This window comes from Nestor notabilis, unplaced genomic scaffold (genome assembly GCF_000696875.1).
Source record: "Nestor notabilis isolate BGI_N333 unplaced genomic scaffold, ASM69687v1 scaffold3303, whole genome shotgun sequence".
Classification (NCBI taxonomy): domain Eukaryota; kingdom Metazoa; phylum Chordata; class Aves; order Psittaciformes; family Psittacidae; genus Nestor; species Nestor notabilis.
In genome coordinates, this window is record NW_009923122.1 from 170,326 (window position 1) to 192,249 (window position 21,924).

General features: G+C 35.1%; 1 protein-coding gene across 1 annotated transcript in view; it reads left to right on the top strand.

The window, feature by feature from the left end:
• Nucleotides 1-21,924, top strand: part of LOC104403723 (transcription factor SOX-6-like) — a gene marked incomplete at its 3' end in the record, with an annotated part of 137,191 nt that overhangs the window by 36,762 nt on the left and 78,505 nt on the right. The window contains exon 3 of the mRNA XM_010011960.1: nucleotides 19,952-20,041. Within this exon, the coding sequence (XP_010010262.1) occupies nucleotides 19,952-20,041 (90 nt within the window). The remainder of the gene's footprint in view (nucleotides 1-19,951; nucleotides 20,042-21,924) is intronic.

Genomic DNA, 21,924 nt, shown 5'->3' on the forward strand with positions numbered 1-21,924 from the left:
GCTGATTGTTTTATGATTTACTGCATTTACCAAGGACAGGCATCATGGAAGAGAATGAAGAGATCCCTGTTTGACTAGGATCCCTACTGTATGGGGTGGCTACTAATATTTCTGACAACTCCTTAGTAGCTTTTGTTTTGTCTCAACTTCCAAGACAGAAGGTACAGCATAGACTTTGTGAGTTGTGGTAGAAGGACCTGCAAAATGGCTGTGTCAGGTATGATGAGAAAGGGTTAAGGTCCCCCAAAGAAGTAGCTGACTCCTGCCAGGGAGGCTCTGAATTCTGAAAACATATTCACAGCTGGTGGCTCCTGTATCGCTTTGTCTGAAAGGTATTATATAACAGCCTTTTTTTCTGATGGAAGTGATATTCAGCCTGTAGTGTCTTGACTCTGTAGTTGTGTATACTGTGAACATACTTTCCAGTGACCCAAATGATCAGTTGTGGTTACCGTCTTTGGATGCCTAACTTAAAACATACAGGGACTGATTTTTGAGATATGTTCAGCACTTATAAATTCGACTTCCAAATGTATGGGGCCCACCAGCTTTGAAAATGAGATGTAATTTGATTCAAGCACCGTACCTAAAACTTCTGGCCATTTTTTAAATACTGCAATTGTATATGTATCTGTATCTAGCTATAAGCACACAGATGTATAAATAAGTTTCATAAGCATTCAATGTACATAAAATACATGGGGTCCTATGTATTATTCTAATTCATCTGGGCAGTAAAACCCAGCTGTCATTAAACAACACTTTTCCTCTTTCAAATGACAGTTATGAAATGGCAGACTAGTCATTCTTTCAAAGACCAAGACCTCAGTTATTGAGATGCTCAGAAGCATCTGTTGATTTTGCTGTGCCTCTATTATGCCAGGCTGAAGGTGCTATTGATAAAGCCTTCTGAACAACCTTCCGTTTAACAGAGATCAAATTCTCTTTATTAGCATGAAAAAAGAGAAATACTTATCATTTGAACTGGATAAAAGCTTCCTCAATTCTTACTAAATGTTTCTGGAATCATAGTGGTCAATAAACCCTTTCTTTTCTGATATTTGGAGGTCCTATCTTGTCTGCTAACAGAAAATCTGATAAATAAAAATCTATATGTATTTCAGAGAAAATTACACTTTATTCTGCCCATATTTATGCAGGCAGGATTTTTTTTTCCCCCTTTTATTTTGTTTTGTGTTTAATCTGGCTTAAGAAAGGGATGGTTGAGAGCTCTTTTACAATTTTTTATAGGCATAATGCTTAGAGTTTCATTAACAGAAAAGCTTACATCTCAGTGGAATACAGACACCCAAACTATTGTGTAGCTATCTAACTCCCAATTACACAAATGGCAATTAAGAACTTAAATCGTATTTAGATATCTGAATAACTTCAGGGATTTGAGCTAATAGATCTTTATGTCTGACAGATTTCTTATGTGGAAAGGAGAATTAGGGAGAGGAGTATGAAAGCAATGGTACAATGTCTGATGAATTGATTCCCAGGTGATTTGTCTGACTAACTCTACACAGCATTTGTAAGCATCTCAATGAAATGTTTAGGAAATTAGCCTCTGTCCTACTTATCAAGTTTCTAAATTCCAGAGATCCATTTGACACATTTGATTTTTCTAAAAGATAAGTTAAAAGTAGAACTAACTCTTTTGTGAAGCCCAGGTTCTCATTTGGTGTGATTCAGAAAAGACTTTAAAAATAGGGGGCTTTTGCACCTTATTTCACTATATAGTTCAAAATAATACGATTTTTTTCATGACATCTGTGGGTAAATCTGACCTCTGCTGAATAAACCCCACTGAAATTTATCTGAATAACTAAAGAAATGACCAGGTCCAGATTCTGCCTTTTTTTTTATTTTTTTATTTTTACTCTGTGGATTGCACAAAAGCTGAAAAAGAACTTGGTGAAAAAGATCTCTCGGCCACTTTTTAGTAATGATAATGACAACAACAAAATTCTGAGCTCTACATGGAGTAATTAATTATTACATTTTGCAGGGATGAGTATTTAGGGCAGCTCTTTTCTGTCACATGTAATCATTTAATACTCATTATGAAATTATGGTCAGGATGAGCTTAATAACTTTGCATTGTTATGTTTTCAATTCAGTTATCTCTATTACACGATGCTATTTTTCAAGTCCATTTTTTAAAAATTGTGGTTTGCCAAATTTTCCTGTTTATGAACTATTCAGAGATAATTGAAATTGCCTGTTTCTCACATGTATCCTATTCATGCCATCTGCTACCTGAAATTTAGTTTGGATACTTGCCATGCAGTTGTAAACTGTTTTCAGTTTTATTTATTTCTTGTTGACCATATGTTGTACTTACATTTGTGTGTATTTAGTATCATATATATATATAAAAAGAAAGCATTCATTTATCTTGATTTACCCAGTTTACACCAGATATTATTACCTCATGTTGTCTCAAGCCCAAAATTAATTTAATTCATATTTAGTGAAATTTGGTCTTCACTCATGCCAGAAATTGAGTTACTGAATATGGCCTAGTTCTGTAAAAATGAACCTTGTCAAGTAAACTTTGAAAATATGTAAAAGTTAAGATAATAAAGTAGTAATGATAAAGCATAATCGAAAAAAACAAGCCAACTATTGTGCTTAAAGCTGTTTGTATGACCATTTTGCAAAAGAATGAAATTCTTCAGTAGTCGTACGAGATAAGTATCATCTTTCTTTTTGAGAAACTGAGTCAAGGAAGGATTGAGGGGTTGTTTATTCCCCCACTGGTGTTTTGAAAAGCAGCATGTTTTGCAGGATTGTGATGATAAACTCTGATATTCCTACATTCCAGCTTCATTCTAATGGGGTGGACCAGCTAGACTAGTCTGTGTCACTACCTGGGAGGATGAAGAGCAGTTTCTGCAGCTTCTTCATGCTTGCATGGTTGTTTTACAGTACCTTTTTCTGAGTTAATCTGAGAATTGCTAGATTTTCCTTGCCCCTACTTTGAACAACAACTCTGTGTGAATATAGGTGTGCAGCACAGTTGAGATTTGATTTGTTACGATCTTTATCTTCCTTTGTGCAGCAAGATGGTATAATTTACTCCTTGCTGTATCACTCAGGAGTAATGCTTTCTCTATTCGCTCTTAGAAATATATTTTGTAGCAGGTAAGCCATCATATATCTTTTGAATTGTTTCAGAAATATATGTTTGCATATGTCTATATATAGTATGCATTCTGCCTGTATAAAGGGCGGATATAAGTGCCCAGTAGCGGTGTGGAGTGCACAAAGCCTTTACTAGCCTAATCATTATGTTTGGGCATGCATGCTGATTGTCTGCTCCTACTCCTTTAAAGTTCCTGGGGGGACGTTATTGGAAGGGGGTGTCAGAGAGGAGTTATAGTTTCACCTCTGTATCTAAGCTTATATAAAGATCTGGCTGATTAAAGGAAAGCATTAGGCTTCATCCACAGCCTCACTTGCTAAGGCAAAGCTGCTCTGAAGGTCTTGGTGGGTTCGTGTGGCTGCATTGCTGCCTTGAAAGGCAATGGCATGTGTTTCACCCAGTGTTTCTGAGCACTGAACTGTCATACTTTTCTGGAGAGGTGATGCAAATGAGTTAGCTGAAGTAGACAGGTAAAGTTTATTATTCCATTCTCCAAAGTATTTGTGGCTCTTGTACACATATAGTCTCCAAATAAGCTTCTGAAGCCCTCTCTGAAACAGTATTTAATTCCTTGAAAGCTGTTTAATTCTCCGTGAAAGTCCTTAACATAATTTCTGAGAAGAGAATGTTGCCTGCTTTGGACTCACTGGCCCAAGCCTTCAGGTTCACTAAATCCAGGCTGGCCCTGAGGTGCCCTATGGAGCCTGTCTGAGCAGAATGTGTCTTTGAAGAGGTACAGGAGAAAAGAGGAAAAGGAGAAAAGAGTATGTGTTAACAGAAAGACTTGGTGATTCTAGGTAAATGAGGAAAGAAACTGAAGAAGCCAAAAAAAGAGAATAGAATCATAGAATCATAGAATGGTTTGGGTTGGAAAGGACCTTAAGATCATCTAGTTCCAACCCCCCTGCCATGAGCAGGGACACCTCGCACTAAACTATGTCGCCCAAGGCTCTGTCCAAAGGAAGAAGAAATTTTTCCTAATCAAGTCTAGGGTGCAAGAAGAGGGTGTTTGCAGAAAGGTTACAAAGATTTATCTCTGCAGTCTGTTTCAGCATTGGAGACTACTTTGTTATATTGCACAGAACCCAGCTTTCCTTTTTCATCTATGAAGAAATCAGTTCCCCAAAATCTATGTGTAACACGGGGATTAAAATTTTTTCATATTTATTTTCTGGCATTTAGCCTGCGGTCACCTGACAAATGTGGCTTTTTTAGAGAGAGAGAAATGCCCTGCTATTAGATTTCCAGGCTCAGGGTTTACAGTTGTCATTCGATTTGGAAAATGTGGACTGGGTGAATGGGCTTGTTCCTTTTGTAGGGGATTACAATAATACACGGAAGCTTGTGAGTGCTTCTGACAGATGTGCTGGCGGCCTGCCACTGCATGAAGGGTGCGGCTCTGACTGACAACTTGCAATTATATGATGATGAATGGTTCTGATGTGCGTTCAAGAGAAAACCACTTTCTAGAAAGTGAAAGTTTTGCATACGGTTCCTATAAAGTAAGTCTTAAGAAAGGCCCTGACTTCTATTTTTTGCTGGGATAACCAATTTGGATCCCCTTTTCTGTCAAACTTTTCCTGGTTTTGATAAATAAGGGCCAAACCAACGTTTATATGGGGAAAATTAGCTTTGGCCCATTTTGGCTTAAGAAATGCTTTATCCGCATTTTTAGTCAAACTGACATCATCACTGTAGAGATACACAAATGCATACACACAGAGAAAGACTTAAATATGTACACATGACTGTGCAGTAGCCAACAAGCCAACAATTTCATCAAAGAAAATCCATCGAGCAAAAAACCACTTTTCTGTCAGGGGTATAATTCACCCATCAGTAGGCCTGCGTAGCTCATGTTAGTGTTAATGGGAGTTTCAGCCACACACCAAAGACAGAATGTACCCACAGATGACTTATAAATGATCTCTTTCTTTGCTAAATTTAATCCAGATTTTTACAATACTGTACTGTCGGAGTCGCAGCCTCCGAGCAGCAAAGCATAGACAAGGTCCAGGAGAGGAGGCTGCCCGGCACCTTGGCTCTGGCAAGTTGTTACAGCACATGGTTGATGTTAGCTGACTTGGTATTGTTTTCCAGTGCATGGACTCATCTAGTAGCTGAGATGAATTGCCTAATTTTGGGGAGCTGTTATAGATAACTTTGCCTGTTATAGCTGTGATGCTCTGAACTGAAAACAGAACACCTACAAAACGAGAAGAATTGGGCTTTAAGCTTAGGATGTGCCATCTAAGCAAGGAACAGGAGGCTATAGAAACAGTGTTTTAAAACCACCTACATTTTGTTTAGTTTAAACAAAGATAACAATGCGTTTATCTGACAATGTAGAAAACATATTTTTCTGGATGCAAAATTAGTGTTTTGCAAGTGTTTCTTGTGTAGTTTTCTGTGTGGCCAGACTCTACTGACCCTTTCTGTGGACTGCTTGTACTTCTTGATTGTGTTACAAAGGGATCGAAGCTTCACCAAAGGAAAAATTATTTTTGCTTAAAAGTCCAGTCTTGCGTATAGGTGGAATATGTTTATGGTATTCAAATTTTTGATCTAGACTTTGCAAAAGTTACTATTGCTAGGGATTGTTAAGGATCCTGGTCCAACCTGGCAGTTCCTGCATGGCTATACTGTAAAGAATTATCAGGATTTTCCTATGCATCTGTTGGCAATATTTATTCTTATTCTCTGATCAACTATTTAAAACAGTATAAGGTTCCACTTTTAGGGCCTGGATCTCTGTCATTATCCATCTTTTGAAATTATTTCACTAGTGCAAAAAAAGCATTAAAAAAAATGCCATGAAAATGAATGGGCAAATTTTATACTTATTTTGTAAATAACAGCAAACATCGATGGACTGTGGTGATTTAAATCCATTAACCCATGTTATGGGACTAATTGCCTGTAGTCTTAGGTGCTCAGTAGGTCCAGTTAATAGTTTTTAGAAGAAGGGAGCTGTCATTGTCTTTGTATCAAAGTACACATTTACACCACTGTTTGTAAGATAATAAACTCATTGAGGAGTTACATTTTGCTGTAGAAGGATATTTCTTATTTCCTGTCAGCTAAGAAGCTTTCAGAAAATTCCTGAAAATATCTGGATGTGGGGCTGTTCGCTGAAAAGAATTGGTGTTCCTAAATGCAAGAGGTTTTTTTTATTTGCCTAAAATTAGAAACTTTCTGAACTTGGGAAACTTGAGCAATCCCGTTGTAGAATTAAAAAAATTCTGTGTGACTTCAGCCTTCATGGAGCTTGCTTCTGAGACCTGCTAAGACCACTTTGCCTCGGGAAAAGCTATGCCTGCGTATACTGCCTTCCTACCTTTGCACAGGGATGTATATGTGACAAGTATAGCATTGAAAGGAAAAAAGAACAAAAAAAGAAAAAGATTTCCATGGAGCTTATGCCACTGAGTTCTGAAGGGTCTCTGAGTTCACTAGAAGTAATTAAGATGATTCCTTATAATTTTTTTCCAAGGGGCCTCTGTAAGTAAGTATGTTAGGTGCTGTACATATAGCAGTAGTAAAAGCAAACAATAGTCCTTGTCCCAGAGAGGTCTCAGTCAAATCTTATTATAAGAGAGAGCAGGTGAAAATATGATTGGTGGGGAAAAGTGGGCACCACTGCCAGTGATACTAGCGTATTTGATATAGGGAACAGCAGTACCACCTGCCCAGCCATACATAAGGTGGTGTAAGTTATACCTTGTCCATAAATAAGTGTTTAAAAAAAGCTTAAGGAACAAGAGACGTGTAACTTACCATGTTTGAGACTCTGCCTTCGTAGTGCTCATGATTATATTAATAGTCTGAGTGCAAATGCGGCAAGTAGGATTTAAGCAGGTTTTCAGCCCAGAGGTTAGAGAAGTCGACAAAAAAAATTGTATGTTTGTCTAAATATAATGTGTTTTGTGGATAATGTCAAGATAAAAACGCCAGGAAGATAATTCTCATTTAGAGTAAAGATAATAAAACTCAACCAAAGGGTAAGAAATTAATCTCAACTGTAATGCGTGTCAACACAAATTAAGAGGACCAAACCGTGGGCACACAGAGAACCTGGCAGCAGCTCAACCTTCTGCCGTGGCTTGATAGTAACAAGCCGTTGCATTGCATGTTCAAATCATTATGGCCACACTACTTTTTCTCTATGAAGCCCATACATACAACCTTGTACATAAAGGATCTAGCCTTAGAAATCAAGCAGTGGCATGCTGACAACGGTCTAAAAGACAGGAAGTACAGCTTACAGTGAGGAAATATAAGGATCCTGTTGTGAATTTTGTTATTCTTAGAGTAGCAGTACATGAAGTACCTTAGACTGTGATCTACTGAATGCAATAGGAATCAAATTTTCACTTGTTACTCAGGCACTGAATTTGGTAATATATTTAAACGAACATGGCAATATCATAATTTTTCAATATACTATGTCATTTAGTGTTTGAAAAAAGGTATTTCCTGTCCTGTTCTTTGCTATGGATATTTCTAAGATCATAAATCAGAATTTATAATTGAGTAATCTTTTGTTTAGGATTGTTCTGATAACATGAAATTTTCTATTGGCCCTAAATATGAGAAAAATCCATCTAAACAACTGAGTCTTGGTTGGATTCTTTTGCATTTGTGTAAAGAGTGTGTCATAAAACAGCATTAATCTACAGTTTCAAAGTAGCTGTGTAGAATTTCATGCATGCTTAAATTTTCTAGGGAGTTATGCAGCTAAAATTCAGCTCATAAATTTAAACTGTTATAACTACAGAGTCTGGATTAAATCAACAAAAGCAAGAAGCCTAAATGTTTAAGACAGAAACTGTGTAGATTATCTTTCTAACCTGCAACGTAACTTTTAGTGAAGATTGTGGCATAATTCTCTAGAGCTCGATTGCCTATTTCTTGCTTGTAGTGAGAAAATTCTGGAAAAGAAAGGATATTTATTAGCAGAATAGGAAATAAAGAATAACTTGAAACAGGTAGCATGAGCTTACTGTGGTTTCCTTCCTCTGTAGCTATGAAGATTTAATTGTACTGAATATGTATTTACCTCTTCAGGTTGCAGATTTTGGGATGAGAACTCCCCAACTAATATTTAGTCTCCCCTCAGATGTTTACAAAAATTACCCCCATTTTCTTGGCTCTGATATTTAATGTATTGCTACGCTCCGTATTTTGTAAAGATGCTTATGGTGATGAATTTGTACACCAGCTTTAGGGGAAAAAAGTGTTTTCTGTGGAGAAACACAGGGTCAAGTAGCACATCACACTGTGACATCACTTGCTCTGAGCAGACAGAGAAACCTACACCGGTCTGTCAGCCTCTGCATGGGGGATGTCAAGAATTGCTTTAAAGCAAAAGGAGGCTATGTCTCTTTTACTGCAATAGACCAGGGTGTGACATGCACTCTTTTACTATTGTCAGTGCTTTTAGTTGGTGAAGTCCAGTGTGGAGAAACCAAAGTCCATTTCCTTTAATTTGGCATGAACGGTATGGTTCAAATTTATAAAAGTCTGAGATCTATATAAGTACAGGGTAAAATTAATTTAATTTTGCAGAATGTGTGCATAGCTGGTGACAGCTTTATTCAGTTACCCAGCAAAACTCAAAATACTTTAAAATTAAACCAATTTTTGTTTCCAGGTAAACAAGTTTAATTTTTCTTACATCATTAAACAATATTTTTCCTCCAAAAGAATTCTAATTCGTCCAGTTCACTAACAGGATGATCCTCCATGAATGTGACACTATCCAGTAGCTGGTTATATCCTTACTGGTCAATCTGAAGCCTTAGTGCCTATTAGTTACTTATTCAAGCTGTGCTCTGAAGACATGGATATTAGAGTTGGCTGGGATTTTTCAGCATACATTTAAATGTGCTACAAACAAATTATCTTCTCTAATTCTTTGTAAAGAAGAAGAAAAAGGTAGTCAGTGTACCAGCTTCACAGGTGTGGGACTAGGACTGTGACTTTGAAACCATCATTGATTTATTGTTTGTTCAGCTTGAGGTGTTTATGTCCTGATTCTTTTCCAGAGGACCTAACTTTGTGCAGTAGTTTATATATAGCCATATACATTATAGCCTCAATCTTTACATTGACTTTACATTGACACAGCTGCAGCTGTGAATGTTCAGCAATTCCTCAAATAAAACCCCAAGTTTTTTTAAATTGAGCTCCCAGAAAATGAAACTGCGACCCATCATTTCTCCTTTTGCAGTTCCCTCCCTCATTCATTTAATTTCTTTGAACTTTTGCAGTGAAACATGGCCAATGATTGTGTGGGCAACAGCCTCATTTGCTCTGCAGTTCCAGTTTATGCTTTTATCTGGGGTTGTCCCATGTGCTGAGTGTGGCAAGAATTCAGTACAAAAATTGCATGCATTTTTTGTTTAGTTGCATTTTTTAATTTATTTTTTATTTAAAGAGTGTATTATAATGTTTATTCACATAGGGGCCGAATTAGGATTTTCTGGACAGCTTTAATTCTAGTATTTCCATATCTTTCTAGTACTTGACTTTACAAAATGAATAATGTTCTTTTACAAGAAAAAAGAGAGGGGGAAAAAAAAAAGATGGCTTATTTTCAGCTCTGTGTATACAGGGGAGTACAAATGTTAAGGTATTGCTCTTGAAGATATTAGTGCGTTCTTAAATCTTTACACAGATTTGTAACTAATCAGCTATTACTCCTGAAATACATATCCATGACAAGTAGATTGGTGCTTGTGAGATCTGTAAACCTTTTAAAGCTCTGTTTCTATGAATTAGCTCAGGAAAGTCTTGCTTGTTATATATTTCTATTTATATTAAGTATGATTATTTGTTTAAGTCAAAATTTTATTAGTATAAAGGGGTCTATAGAACTGTTTTTGTCAGTGCATTTTAGTGTCCTGGAAAAGACTGCATTATGTGCCATAGAAACCTTGAGAAATGATAAATAGAAAGGAGATTCTAGCTATTGTTTTCATTCCTCTGCATCCTGTTTGAGGTAATTTCAAATCAAGAGCATATTATTTTACATACAAAACCATGTAAGGATTTCTCTTGAAAAATTCTTTTTGTTGCACAATTGTTTTAATTTCAGAAGATACTATATAGGGGCTGAGTTAAGATTCTTATACACAATATTAAGAACACTTCAAATCATTAAACAGATGTTTATGACTGCATTATTAGGGTAATGAGTAGAGCATGATTTGGGGCAACAAAACAGAGGTCTTTTGAATCATCCATATTTTGTTCATAAATCATCTGGTGTCACTTATTTTCCAAGGAACATTAATCAGTTTAATAGAAACTGCTTTTTCTTGCTTTTCAGGAAGTCCCCTCACTCCCACTCCCCCAACTCCCCAAAACTAACATGATGTGAAGGAGATTACACACAGTTGTATTTTTGTATTACCTTTTGTTTAAGATGTTTTTGCCCCTCAAAACTTTGACTAATATTTTCATAGTCATTTTATAGAATTTCTAATTTGTCAAAAAATACAATACTCAATTGGCATTGCACCTGATAGGAGTAGATGCAATAACATAATATCTATTTGTGCTATTTTGAGTTGAGATGGGATCCTCTGCTTGCTTCAGCTTGGTATAAGAATCTGGAGAGTTGTGCAACGTTAAAAGAAAATCTGCTCTCGTGTCTTTAGTAAGATGTTGCCAGTGGCTGGGTTTAGTGTGTAGCTGAGCACAGGCTGTCATGCAATCTGCAAGTTCTTGAGCTACTAAGGAAATTCATTTGTAAAAAGAAAGATGCTACATGTCCAGATGCCATATGATACATAACTTGTTCCAAAGCAGTTTAACAAATAAAGATTTGAAGATTAAACTCTCAATAGTTTGTTTGAGTAATAATGAGAAGAATGTCACTTCAACTTGGAAGTGTTTGAGAAGAGTGGATACCAAAGATGAAAGTGTACTGTTTAGGGTTATAAAAGGACTGTAACAATGAATGGAGGTATGAAATTAAGAGAAAGAATAATTAGACCAAATACTGGGAGAAATTTCAAATCTATTTAAGTAGGCTTCGATGAAGCTATGCTGATGAGTTCTAGCTAAGATGCTGGCTTAGTCTGTTCTTCTTTTGCACTCTAAGGAAAAAACATTGATCTACTAAAGCTGGTCAATACAGAAAGATGTGAAGGTGTGGAAGCAAATTAAAATAATGAAGATTTTGAGATCTGCTTCCATTTGCACAACTTTCTTCTTTTGCATAATAACAAATATTGCAAATCCTATTGATTTGATTACTTTGCTAATGCATACTTAATAAGAGACAGGAAAATAAGTGTATCATTCTCCTTTATTTTATCACTTTCTGTAATCTTTTGGCCAGGGATTGCAAGAAAATTGTGCTCCCTTTTCCCTATCATTGATCACGGTTGCGTAAAGCCGGCCACTCTCTCTTACCAGTATTATATGTTCATCTGAGCAGTAGAGGTGCATATACTTAGGAAATAAGTGATTACGTATAATATACAGTATACTATCATTGTAATGCAAATAAGGCAATAATGTGTGTGTATTTCAATGAATACAACCAATCTAAGAGTAAAATACAGCTTTTAATGGAACGGAAACTTTAAGTAAAGGAATGAAATGTACATCTAATTTTGGCCGACTTAAAGGATATTTCTTTTCTACTAATATGACAAAACATTGCATCCAAGCAATTACACTGACATTTGAGAAAGCTCCTTTTGACATACATAGTGTATCGTCTAGTGCAGTGTTCATGAAATTAACATTTTCCTGAAGTAATCATATACAATTAAGTGACCAAATAGTTCTGAGGCAATACAACTGTATTTCACAGGAACTAAATATATTTCTTCATACTGATCCTGCATGTTTTAGTTGAGCAGTCATTAGCATGTTTATAATGGTTCTAATTTAGCACAACATTTTCTGAATTTTATCCTTGAGTCATTTACAAATTGTTCATATTGAGTAAACAAAGGAAACAGATTGCATTTTATACTTAGTAATTTATCTGAAAGAAGAGGGGAGGGTTAATTGTCTGAAAGTTTTGCTCTGTTTGGGGAAGTGATTCTAGTCTTGCATTGCTTGGCACACAATGCCTTTTTCCCTCTGTTCTACAGAAAAAAAAAAAGAAAAAAAGAATGGAAGAGTGAGTAAAATGAAAAATTAGGAGCAGGACAAGATTTGCCACTCCCAAAGGGGAGTGTGGAGCAGAACTGGAGCTGGCACGAGATTATCTAAAACAGTTGGTGCATTCCTTAATGATCAAGTGCTTGAGAAGTCCAGCTCTCTCTCACAGAGCATCTGTGTTGATGTTTATATCAGTGCCCTGTTATATGGGAAAAGCATGCTTTCTCTTGTTGGTTTTCTAAAAATAGTGTCTAAAAATGCATATAGCATTGTATGAGTTATTTTAAGAGAACAAAAACATTTGCAAGGTTAAAGGTTCTGCTTTTTAATAAATAAATAAAAATAAACATCAGAACTGTATCTTTGGTTATTCTTTCCCTGAAGTTAAATCTCCTTTTTATCTGGAATTTTGCACTGAGCAAATGCTTTGTGCACTGGAGAATTCCTGTTGAAACAAGCCATTTTAGGTGGAATTGGTACAAGCTTCAGTTTTTCCCACTAGCCACATCAGAGGAAGCAGGTCTGGAAATCACCCCCAGTTAAATTTCAGTGTTTCTGTTTCAAATGTCTGTTGTTTCATGCAAGATCTAGACCATTCAAGTAGTGCAAATGAATTCAGAGGAAAACCAGAACATTTTAATGCCTAATTATTTTTAGTGAGCTTGGAGAGTTTTAATTAAAAGTTAAGAGAGCTCTCCAAGCTCTTACAGTTCTAATTTTATCATATTGTGGAAATCTTGTCACTGTGAAAAAATGTACAGCAGTTGGCAGATTTACTCAGTTCCCTGTCCTAAACAAAACTGTAATGTTAGGTAGTCAGATCTCAGCCACATTTTTCTTATTGCTCTTGCAAGAAAACGTCTACTGTGGGCTGTCTTTTGCATATAATTGTATTTAGGAAGGCTTCTTTGCCCTTTTTCTGTTTCTCTTTTTTTATCTTTTCCTTTTTGTCTTTTACAGTATTGACTACAGGTTGCCCTGAGAATCAGAACTGCTAAGGCAGACAAAGAGGCGGGTAGAAATGAGCCAATATGAGAGGAGGAAGTAAGCAACTGGTCAGGATTACTTAAGTCCTTAATGGCAAGATACAGAATTTAGGAGTGATTTTTATGGTAACTTGTAGTAAATATAGCAAAAGGAATTAACAGGTTTTCCTGTTCTAAATCTCATGTGGCTCATTTTTGTGTTGTGATTGTATTTTTGTTTTTCAAGAACTTGGCTTTTGAAAGCTTATTAAATCAAGAAAATCTTGAAAAGTTGGCCAAGGAAATCAGTTTACTGGCAAACAGCACGTCTGAAATGCCTTATATTTTAATATTCTGTTAGACCATGAGAATTAATTACTGTATGAGAACAGTATGGAAATTGAGCAGGATGAGATGTGATTCCCCTGACCTGCCTCTTTACTGACAGCAAGATTGAAGCCAAGCTGCTTATGAGCAACAGACAGTGGCAGTACATTGCAACTATGGATGTTAAGCCTTCAGGCTGATTTTTGATTAGTTTTGTATTGTTGCTGTCTCTTTTTCTTTTATTTAAAGTTTATTGAAACAGAAAAGCATAATTTGTGTTTGAAAGAGGAAAAAAAGTAACTATGGCAACAAAGAATCTATTTTAGTAGCATTACACAAACTTTACATCCTTAGATTAAAACAGAATAGATAGTACCATTCGGCAGCTATATTTCTGATAGCTATGGTTAAATTATATTTTTATTTTTCAAATAATGAATGTAAATGTGAAGTCCTTAATTTAATTTTGAACTGTTACAAGATTATAAAATTGTTTTCCTTCAAAGTGAATTAACTTTTTGCCTTTCCCTTTGATACCAAAATATTAGAGTTTGCATATATTTTAAAAATATATAATATGAAGCGTGAAAATCAGGAAATATTTTTATGATATAGATCTGGGGTAGTTGGTTCTTTACTTCAAGGAAATGTGATGGACAGCGATCTCACAAAAGGCATGGAAGCAAGCTGTTGTCACACACTCAGAGATTGATCAGCTAATCAGAAGTCCCAACAAAGGTGTATTAAAACTCATCACCAGATTTTTAAAACATACTTAGTTTTCTGAATAATTTACATTGTTTATGAATGGGTCTAAATAACAGTACCAATGGACCTTGTGTTTTAGTTTAATTCTAATTAACAAACACTTACTAGTGTAAGTCTGAATTATGCTTGACTTTTATTCAGGAATATTTGTAAAGTACTGATTTTATTTAGGCTTTTCTACTCTAAACAGGATTTAGTATTCTGTAAAGAATACTGAAATAAACCTTCCTCTTTTAAATGGCTGATGGCTTGTGGTGGTGGTATTATTTTAGATGTCAGATCGTTAGCTTCACCCACTTGAGAAAAGTACTTTTGCATTTGAGGCATAGGGTGGGATGTGTAAAGGGAGCAGGGCAACCAAATAGTAGCCACTGTAATGGTTATTTGTAACTATTTGGTTTTGGGGGAAACAAGCAGCTCTTCTCCTGCAGTAGTAATTCAGTGCGGCAGGCCTTGTAAGCACGCAAATGTCTGTCACAAGGGGTTCATAGTCTCATTTAACATTCTTTCAAAGAAAAAAAAAACCCCACACAACACTTTCTCTCTAACAAATATTTCATAGATGCTGACAGGGTAATTCCACTTGTGCTGTTTTTCTCATGATATTGACTTGAATAAGGCATTTGAACTCATTTGATGAAGGCTGATCCAAAGGACACCTTTTCTCCTGTGGAGCTGAAGACAAATAAATGTAATGCGAGTAGCTTTGAGAATATAGAACATGAGAGATGGATGAACTTGTGTTTTATTATGTAGTCCCAAAGCTTTCAAAAATACTATGTTTAGCAGTATCTACTAAATTGTAAGGGAGTTTAACTATAGACTGTATTACTGAAATAGAGAGAAAGATGCCACTAATTCTGTAGTATTGTTCTAAGAAGCACAAGTTTATCCTCCTCCTACTGGTGTTATGATCAGGTTTCAGAACAGTGTCTGTCGCAGTATGCCTGAGTTCTCTTCTAATTCCTCTACCTTGTCTTTCCCAGTGCCTCTTTCCTTGATATGTAACAGTTCAGATGTGGGTAGAAATATGTCACCTATACCTCTATACCTTTGACTGAATTATATTTCTGTATTGTTTATGAACTTGCTATGTGTTTGCAATCATTATTAATAAATCAATGTGCTTTTTGTCTGCTGTCACAAAGTAATGTGTGTATTCAAAAGGAATTGTATGCAAAACAAGTCATGTTTTAGAACTCGTATCATTAATAATTATCAGTTTGCAGTATTGTTACAACACGTTTTGAGGGAAGCTTATTATAAAAGAAATAACAAGGCACTGCACAGTAGCAAGACAGTTCAGTTGATCACTGGTATAGGTGTTATAAATATGCCAGTCTGTACTATAGTGTTTTATTAAGTCTCAAAAAGTCAAAGCTGATTTGAAATAATAATGTCTGACAGTCAGTGCTTTGAAGTTTTGCTGCTGCACTCTCACATTTAGACTTTCTTTTATGTATGACTTTACCATAAAAAAAATCAAAAATACACACAAGGCGTGGATGTTGTTGTTTTTTTTTTAATCTGTGTTTCAAAGAAAGTAATAGGAGCTACTTCAGTGAATTAAGAGGAGAAAAAAAAAGGAACAATCCTCCCAAATCGATAAGGATAGGTGCAGGCCACTATAAGGTCATACAGTATTCATATAAGCAATAGCTGGGGTTGGTAACTTGTTGAAGACTAAAGAAGTGAAATAAAAAAAAAAAAAAAAAAGAAAGAAAGAAAAAAGAAAGAAAAAAGGAGAATAAGGAAGAGACAAGAGGCAAAAGCTATCCTTGATAGGAACAAGATGACTTTCATTCAGTCGGAGGAACTTGAGAGCTTGGCTGTGATAGCTAACACACTCTTCTTCATCACCATTGTGCAACAAAGCTGGATTCCATCCATTCCATGACTGATTGATTACCCAATGGACAAATGTTAATTCTTTTCATCGATGCTTTGTCATTGTGGAGAGATCCTTTTCATCTAACACCTAGGCTTTCTCCACCCCACCACCCCACTCCCTGCTTATTTATCTTTTAATATCCTCTTCTTATTCACCTTTGCAAAACTGTCATGTCTAACAAGATTCTCACAGTACTTTAAACTCTTTAAGTTTACAATTAAAATTGCTAACAAAGTATGTAATAAGCCATGATATTAAATAATACTCAATGATTTAATTTAGTCATCTCAGTCTAATTACACTTAACCTGTTTGCTGTCCTTGAAAGAAAATCTTTCCTAGTTCATAAGAGAAGAATATAAAGGATGAGGAGCTGTGTGTTCTTAATATAATAAATTGCTACAGTGCAACTTCCTGAGTTTGATCTTACATGTGTCAGTAAATAAACTACTTTGCAGCATAAGCCCAACTGTCAGTCAAAAGAGCTAAAAATGTACAGATGCTAGTTTCTTTGTTGTCTTCTTTTATAATTGTCTTTAACAAGAATCTATGAATTTTGAAAATGTCGGGATCCACCAGGTTTTGTCATGGCACTGAAGCAGAGCCTCAGTGCAGGAGAGTGATGCAGTGCAGATGTGAATTCGGGCTTCTTCAATGTTCAGGGCTGGATTCTGAGCTGATGTTTTGTTTCTATAATGAGTCAAATCTGATTATGAATCAATATGGATTAAGATGTTTTACTGATGTCAGAAGATACCTTTCTAGATTTTATTTGCATGTAAAAATTAAATTCCAGTATGGAAAGAAAAAAAAAAATCCTTTTCTGATTCACAAACCTTTTAAAACTGTGTGTCTGTGAGCACAGAATGCAGAACTTGAAGGGAGTTATGCTTTTCAAGTCTAAGCCTTTATATTTAGTTTTGTGTCTAATGCGGAGGACCTCTAGAGAGTTTTAGCACATATCATTATTTTAAATTCTACAAATTATGCATATTTATCCTGCTAATAGAAAATTTACAGCAATTTCAAAAGAGCTATTTCTACAATGTTATAAAAGTTTATTAAAAGGTTCTTTGTGTTTTGGTAATCTTCCCAATAGCAAAATACAGTAGCTCTAAATCATGTGGTAGTATCTATAACATAGACTTTGTCTGAGAAAGGAATATTTAAAAAAATGTTTCTTACAAATTTTTTGTTATTTATAGAGATAGTAAGTGTAACTAGCAATGTGATTATAGCAAAAAGGTGTCACACACATAGACCTGTTTTCCATTCCAGTTCTTTGTCAGTCTGTCTTTAGAATTATGTTTTTTCCCCTTATATAATCTAAGAACACTACAGATAAACATGGGTGTTCTTAAGAACAGTAAGAGAAGAAAAGCAAGTGCTTTTGAGGAAAGTATTTTATCAACTCCTGTGATATGCTAATTGTTTCTTTTTTTAAGAAAAAAGAATGTTTTTCCTTCTTTGTACAAATTGAGGAAAATATCTTTGTTAAAAGCAGTAGAATATACAACTTATAACAAATATCAAAATAAAACTCTAAAGCTCTTTTTTTTTTCAGGGATGAGGGGTCTGAAATTTTGGCAGGGGAGAAACACAGAAACATCTTTTTAAACTAATGATGATATCACAAAAAGGACAAATTATAATGTTCTATTGATAATTGATGGTTATTTCTTGATTCTTCTATTATCAGGCCAGAACTCATAAAAGTAATAAGTGCCTGTTATTGTTAAAAGTAAATTGTTATTATGTAACAAGTATTTTAACACTGCCTATTGCAACTTACAGCTCCTTAATTTTGTCTCTTTCATAGAAAGATATAATTAGTAAATAAATTAGCTTTTCTACTGAAATATTACTTCAAAAACATTTACGAGCGGTGTTGTCTTTCCACGGAGGCTTGCCACGGTGAAAATGTGTTGCAATTAAAACCTGATCTTTGATCTTTTGGTAGTTACAGTTTGGTTTGCTTTCAACTGGTTTTAGGTCTTTTTTCTGTTGTTTGTTTGTTTATTTGTTTGTTTGTTTCAAATGAGTGATGCTAATGTGAATTTTTAGGCTGAAAATACTTGCACCCTAAAATATGATTTGCCATATGGCCTTTTTCTTCCGTACACTTCTCCCTGAGACTTTAACTCCTCCTTTTGTGACCTCTTTGAATGCTTCTCCTCCCTCTGAGTATTTTTGGAATCCTCTGAGGTGAAATAAACTGAGCCATTGCATTGATGTGATCTGTGTTGCCATCCTTAATCTGGGCTTTTTGCTTTTGTTTTTGCTTGTGCAAGTACTTCTGCTGGGACTGCTGACATGAGAATTTGAGCCACAATTTGGCCTTAATCTGCCAGTAATTTAGCAGAAGATATGTTAGGCTGAATTCTTGTACACCCCAGTGTTAATTTGTTACTGACATGGCATCGGTGTAAATGTTGTCTAGATTTGGAACATTGTTAGTTGTTTAGAAAGCATTGTGTAAATTGATCTCCTTACACAAATGGCAGCTTGCTAGGAACGTTTCTAACAAGCTAAGGTATATGGCTATTCCCAGTGTAAGCACTAAGAAAAAAGGTGCTCGGCGCCACCCATGGTGGTATGTGGCCTTATAATGAAGACTTTTTGCAAAGATTCATTTAAGGAGTAGAGTTGCATTTAAATGTTTTTGATATCTTGCCAAACTGTCCCTAAGAGTTTTCAAGGAGTTTAGCATAGAGGCTGTTGATGAGTCTGCCTACTAATGAAAGAAAATGCACATGGAAATGGAGATTCTATTATTACTAACTGGGCATGGAAAATAAGTGTTCAACTGTGTTTAAAGTTTTCTTGATTATTATTTATAAATCTTAGTTGTGGTTCTTAAAGTCTTAGAACTCTGGATCACAACTTCAGCCATAAGGATTCCCATGTTAAAAATCACCTTTTGTGAGTTATCTGGAAGGTTATGTATAATTTTGACTTCAGAGACAATTAGTTTAATTGAGGATATGAAAAAAATACCCTTTAGATTTTATTGAAATCTGTTATGCTCAGTATCTAATTTTCTAGTGGAATTGGGGTCTGACCATAGGAAATCCAGTAAGGCCAATCTTCTGCTTTCTCATAAGTGTAATGACTTCAGTGACAGTTTTGCCTACAGAAGGCCTCCCACATTCAGGAAAAGATTTTAAATATATTCTGAATTTCACATTATAAAAGCCCATCTTCTAATCATTGCATGTGGTTTATAGTGAACTGAGAAAATTTCTGATACTGTGAACATCCAATACGTAAAGTGCTCTTGTGAATTCCATGGAGACATTATAAGAATAACTATTGCATTGACATGGGTATAAAAATGGGTTTCAGATGTCACTCTGTGCCAAATTTCAAAAAAAAGCTTCTAAATCTTCATGTATAATTTTGAGTGTACAATCATTCTCAAATGAAAAAGACAGAATTTGTATATAAATTGGCAGTTAGCATGCATAAATCCCAAACGAAGTTTTTCTTTCAATTAGACTCTTGTTAAATCCATAGTAACTCCATTAACCTCAGTGGAATTACTTTGGATTTAAAATCCAGTTAAATAAGAACTCTGTTTGGCTACAAGTTCATTTCCCTCTGAAAACATGGTCCAACTAGAACAGGAAGAACAGTTTTAAAATGAAGGTAGCACCTGTTTTCCTGATGTGTGAGAATATATTTGATAATTCTTCTTTTTCTTATTCTTTTTTTTTAATAGATTCATCCTGCATGGAAAAGCTACTCTCTAAAGACTGGAAGGAGAAGATGGAAAAATTAAACACAAGTGATCTCCTTGGAGAAATTAAAGGTACCTCTCTAGATCAAATTTTAAATGTTTGCATATATTTTAAATAAGGGATTGAGGATTCTTTAAAGTTAGTTCAGAAAACATAGTAGAAATAGCAATCATAATTAGAGGGTGCATTCGTTTTTCCAGTCAACTTACCCTGTTTTTTAATGTTTCTCTTTGAGATGTTCGTTGTGATTGTCAAATAAATAAATTAGACTGTCACAGTCAGTTATAGGCAGTATCAAGGATGTTATCAGAAACACCATGTTAGTTATATTAGTGCATTGACATTAGCTATATCTCTGCAACCAGAGGAAGAAACATCTTGAAAACATGGAGTTACTTGTACTTGGTACTGTCTCCTCCCACTTGCATAAACTTTATCTAGAAACTGCTTTCAGATTATAGAAAGGTGTAATTGTGTGTTTACTGTTCTAAATCTTTGATTCAAAACTGGGGGGGGGGGAACCAAACCAAAAAAAAAGGAAGATTTTTTTATATTCATGCAATTCCTGTGGAGAAAGAGCATCTCTGTATGAAATTCGGGACCTACTGAAATCAGTGCAAGTTTTGTTGTATATATAGACAGTATTTTCCAGCATTTCCAAGATTTGTTAAAGCAGAGATCTAGTAAAAGTGGAATTCTCTTGACAATTAAGTACTATGTAGAAAATTTGAATTGTTTTTCCCCACCCATCAATTCTTCCATGGATTTTTTTTTTTAGTGAGAAGAAATTTAGAGTTATTAATTAAGGAACAAATTAAAAAGGTGGTATTTTGTGCTGTGAGAAGGGATCAAAAGGCATAATTTTATTAAATTGCAACTACAAATATGTGTAAACAAAGAATCAAGTGCATCATGTTAATAAATATTTACGAGTTAAAAATATATATATAGTATTTGATGAAAATTGATGCTTAGGTTTTTATATGTCCATGAGGGACACTTAAGAGTTAAATTTTGCTATTATACATACAGATGAAAAATTGGCTCTTTTTAACAAGTTATAATTGGTTCTGTCAGCTAATTCAGGCCCAAAATATGTTGGATTCTCCATCTGGATTTTTTGGGTAGTATTATGACAAGTGTATGTTTGCCAGGTAAGAAATCCTGTAGTAAGGTCAGTGGCAGAAATACAGTATGCAGTTTTACAAGAACATAAAATCCAACACAATTATTTTTAGAAATCACGTTCTATGTAAAGCCATATTGTCTCCTAATAGTGTGGAAATCATTGAATGCTAGTTTGTCCATTAATTGCACAATATAGCTACTTAGTCTTTAAATAGTAACTACTTGAATGCTGTTAGCGAATCAAAATTAAAAGAGGTGGGATCTCTAACAATGCAGAATAATGTTATTTATTCTTTAATATGGCATAAAAAGCTTTCATTTATTAAAAAAAAAGTTTGTTTTTTCTGGATTTATGTTATTCCTCCTATTTTCTTAGCATATATATTCACTGAAGAGCTAATGGGTAGAACTCTTGCTCCTCATTCTCATCTAGCTACAAAGTATTCTCACTCAGATTTGGAGGAGCTTGCACCTTATTTTATACTTCTTAGCTGTGTAAAAAGGATCATCTGGTCTGGTTCCCAGATTTATGTGTTGATGATCATTCATTTAGTTTCCACAACTTCCTCATCCCTAGAAACCTATCCTTAGGGGGTCTTCATGTCTGCAGTATTCCTCTCCACTACTAGTTGACTTACAGCAAGATGCAGTACTGAACCTTTGCTATTGCAACTGCATTTAACATTTGTCATGAACAGGCAAAAATGTAAAAAGGCATACACAAAAAATATAAGATAAAATATAGTTGCTGTTATGTTGTGTTTTACATGGGCTTTCCACAGCAGAAGTAGTGGCAGGGCTGGAGAAGGCACACCTTCCTCTTTTC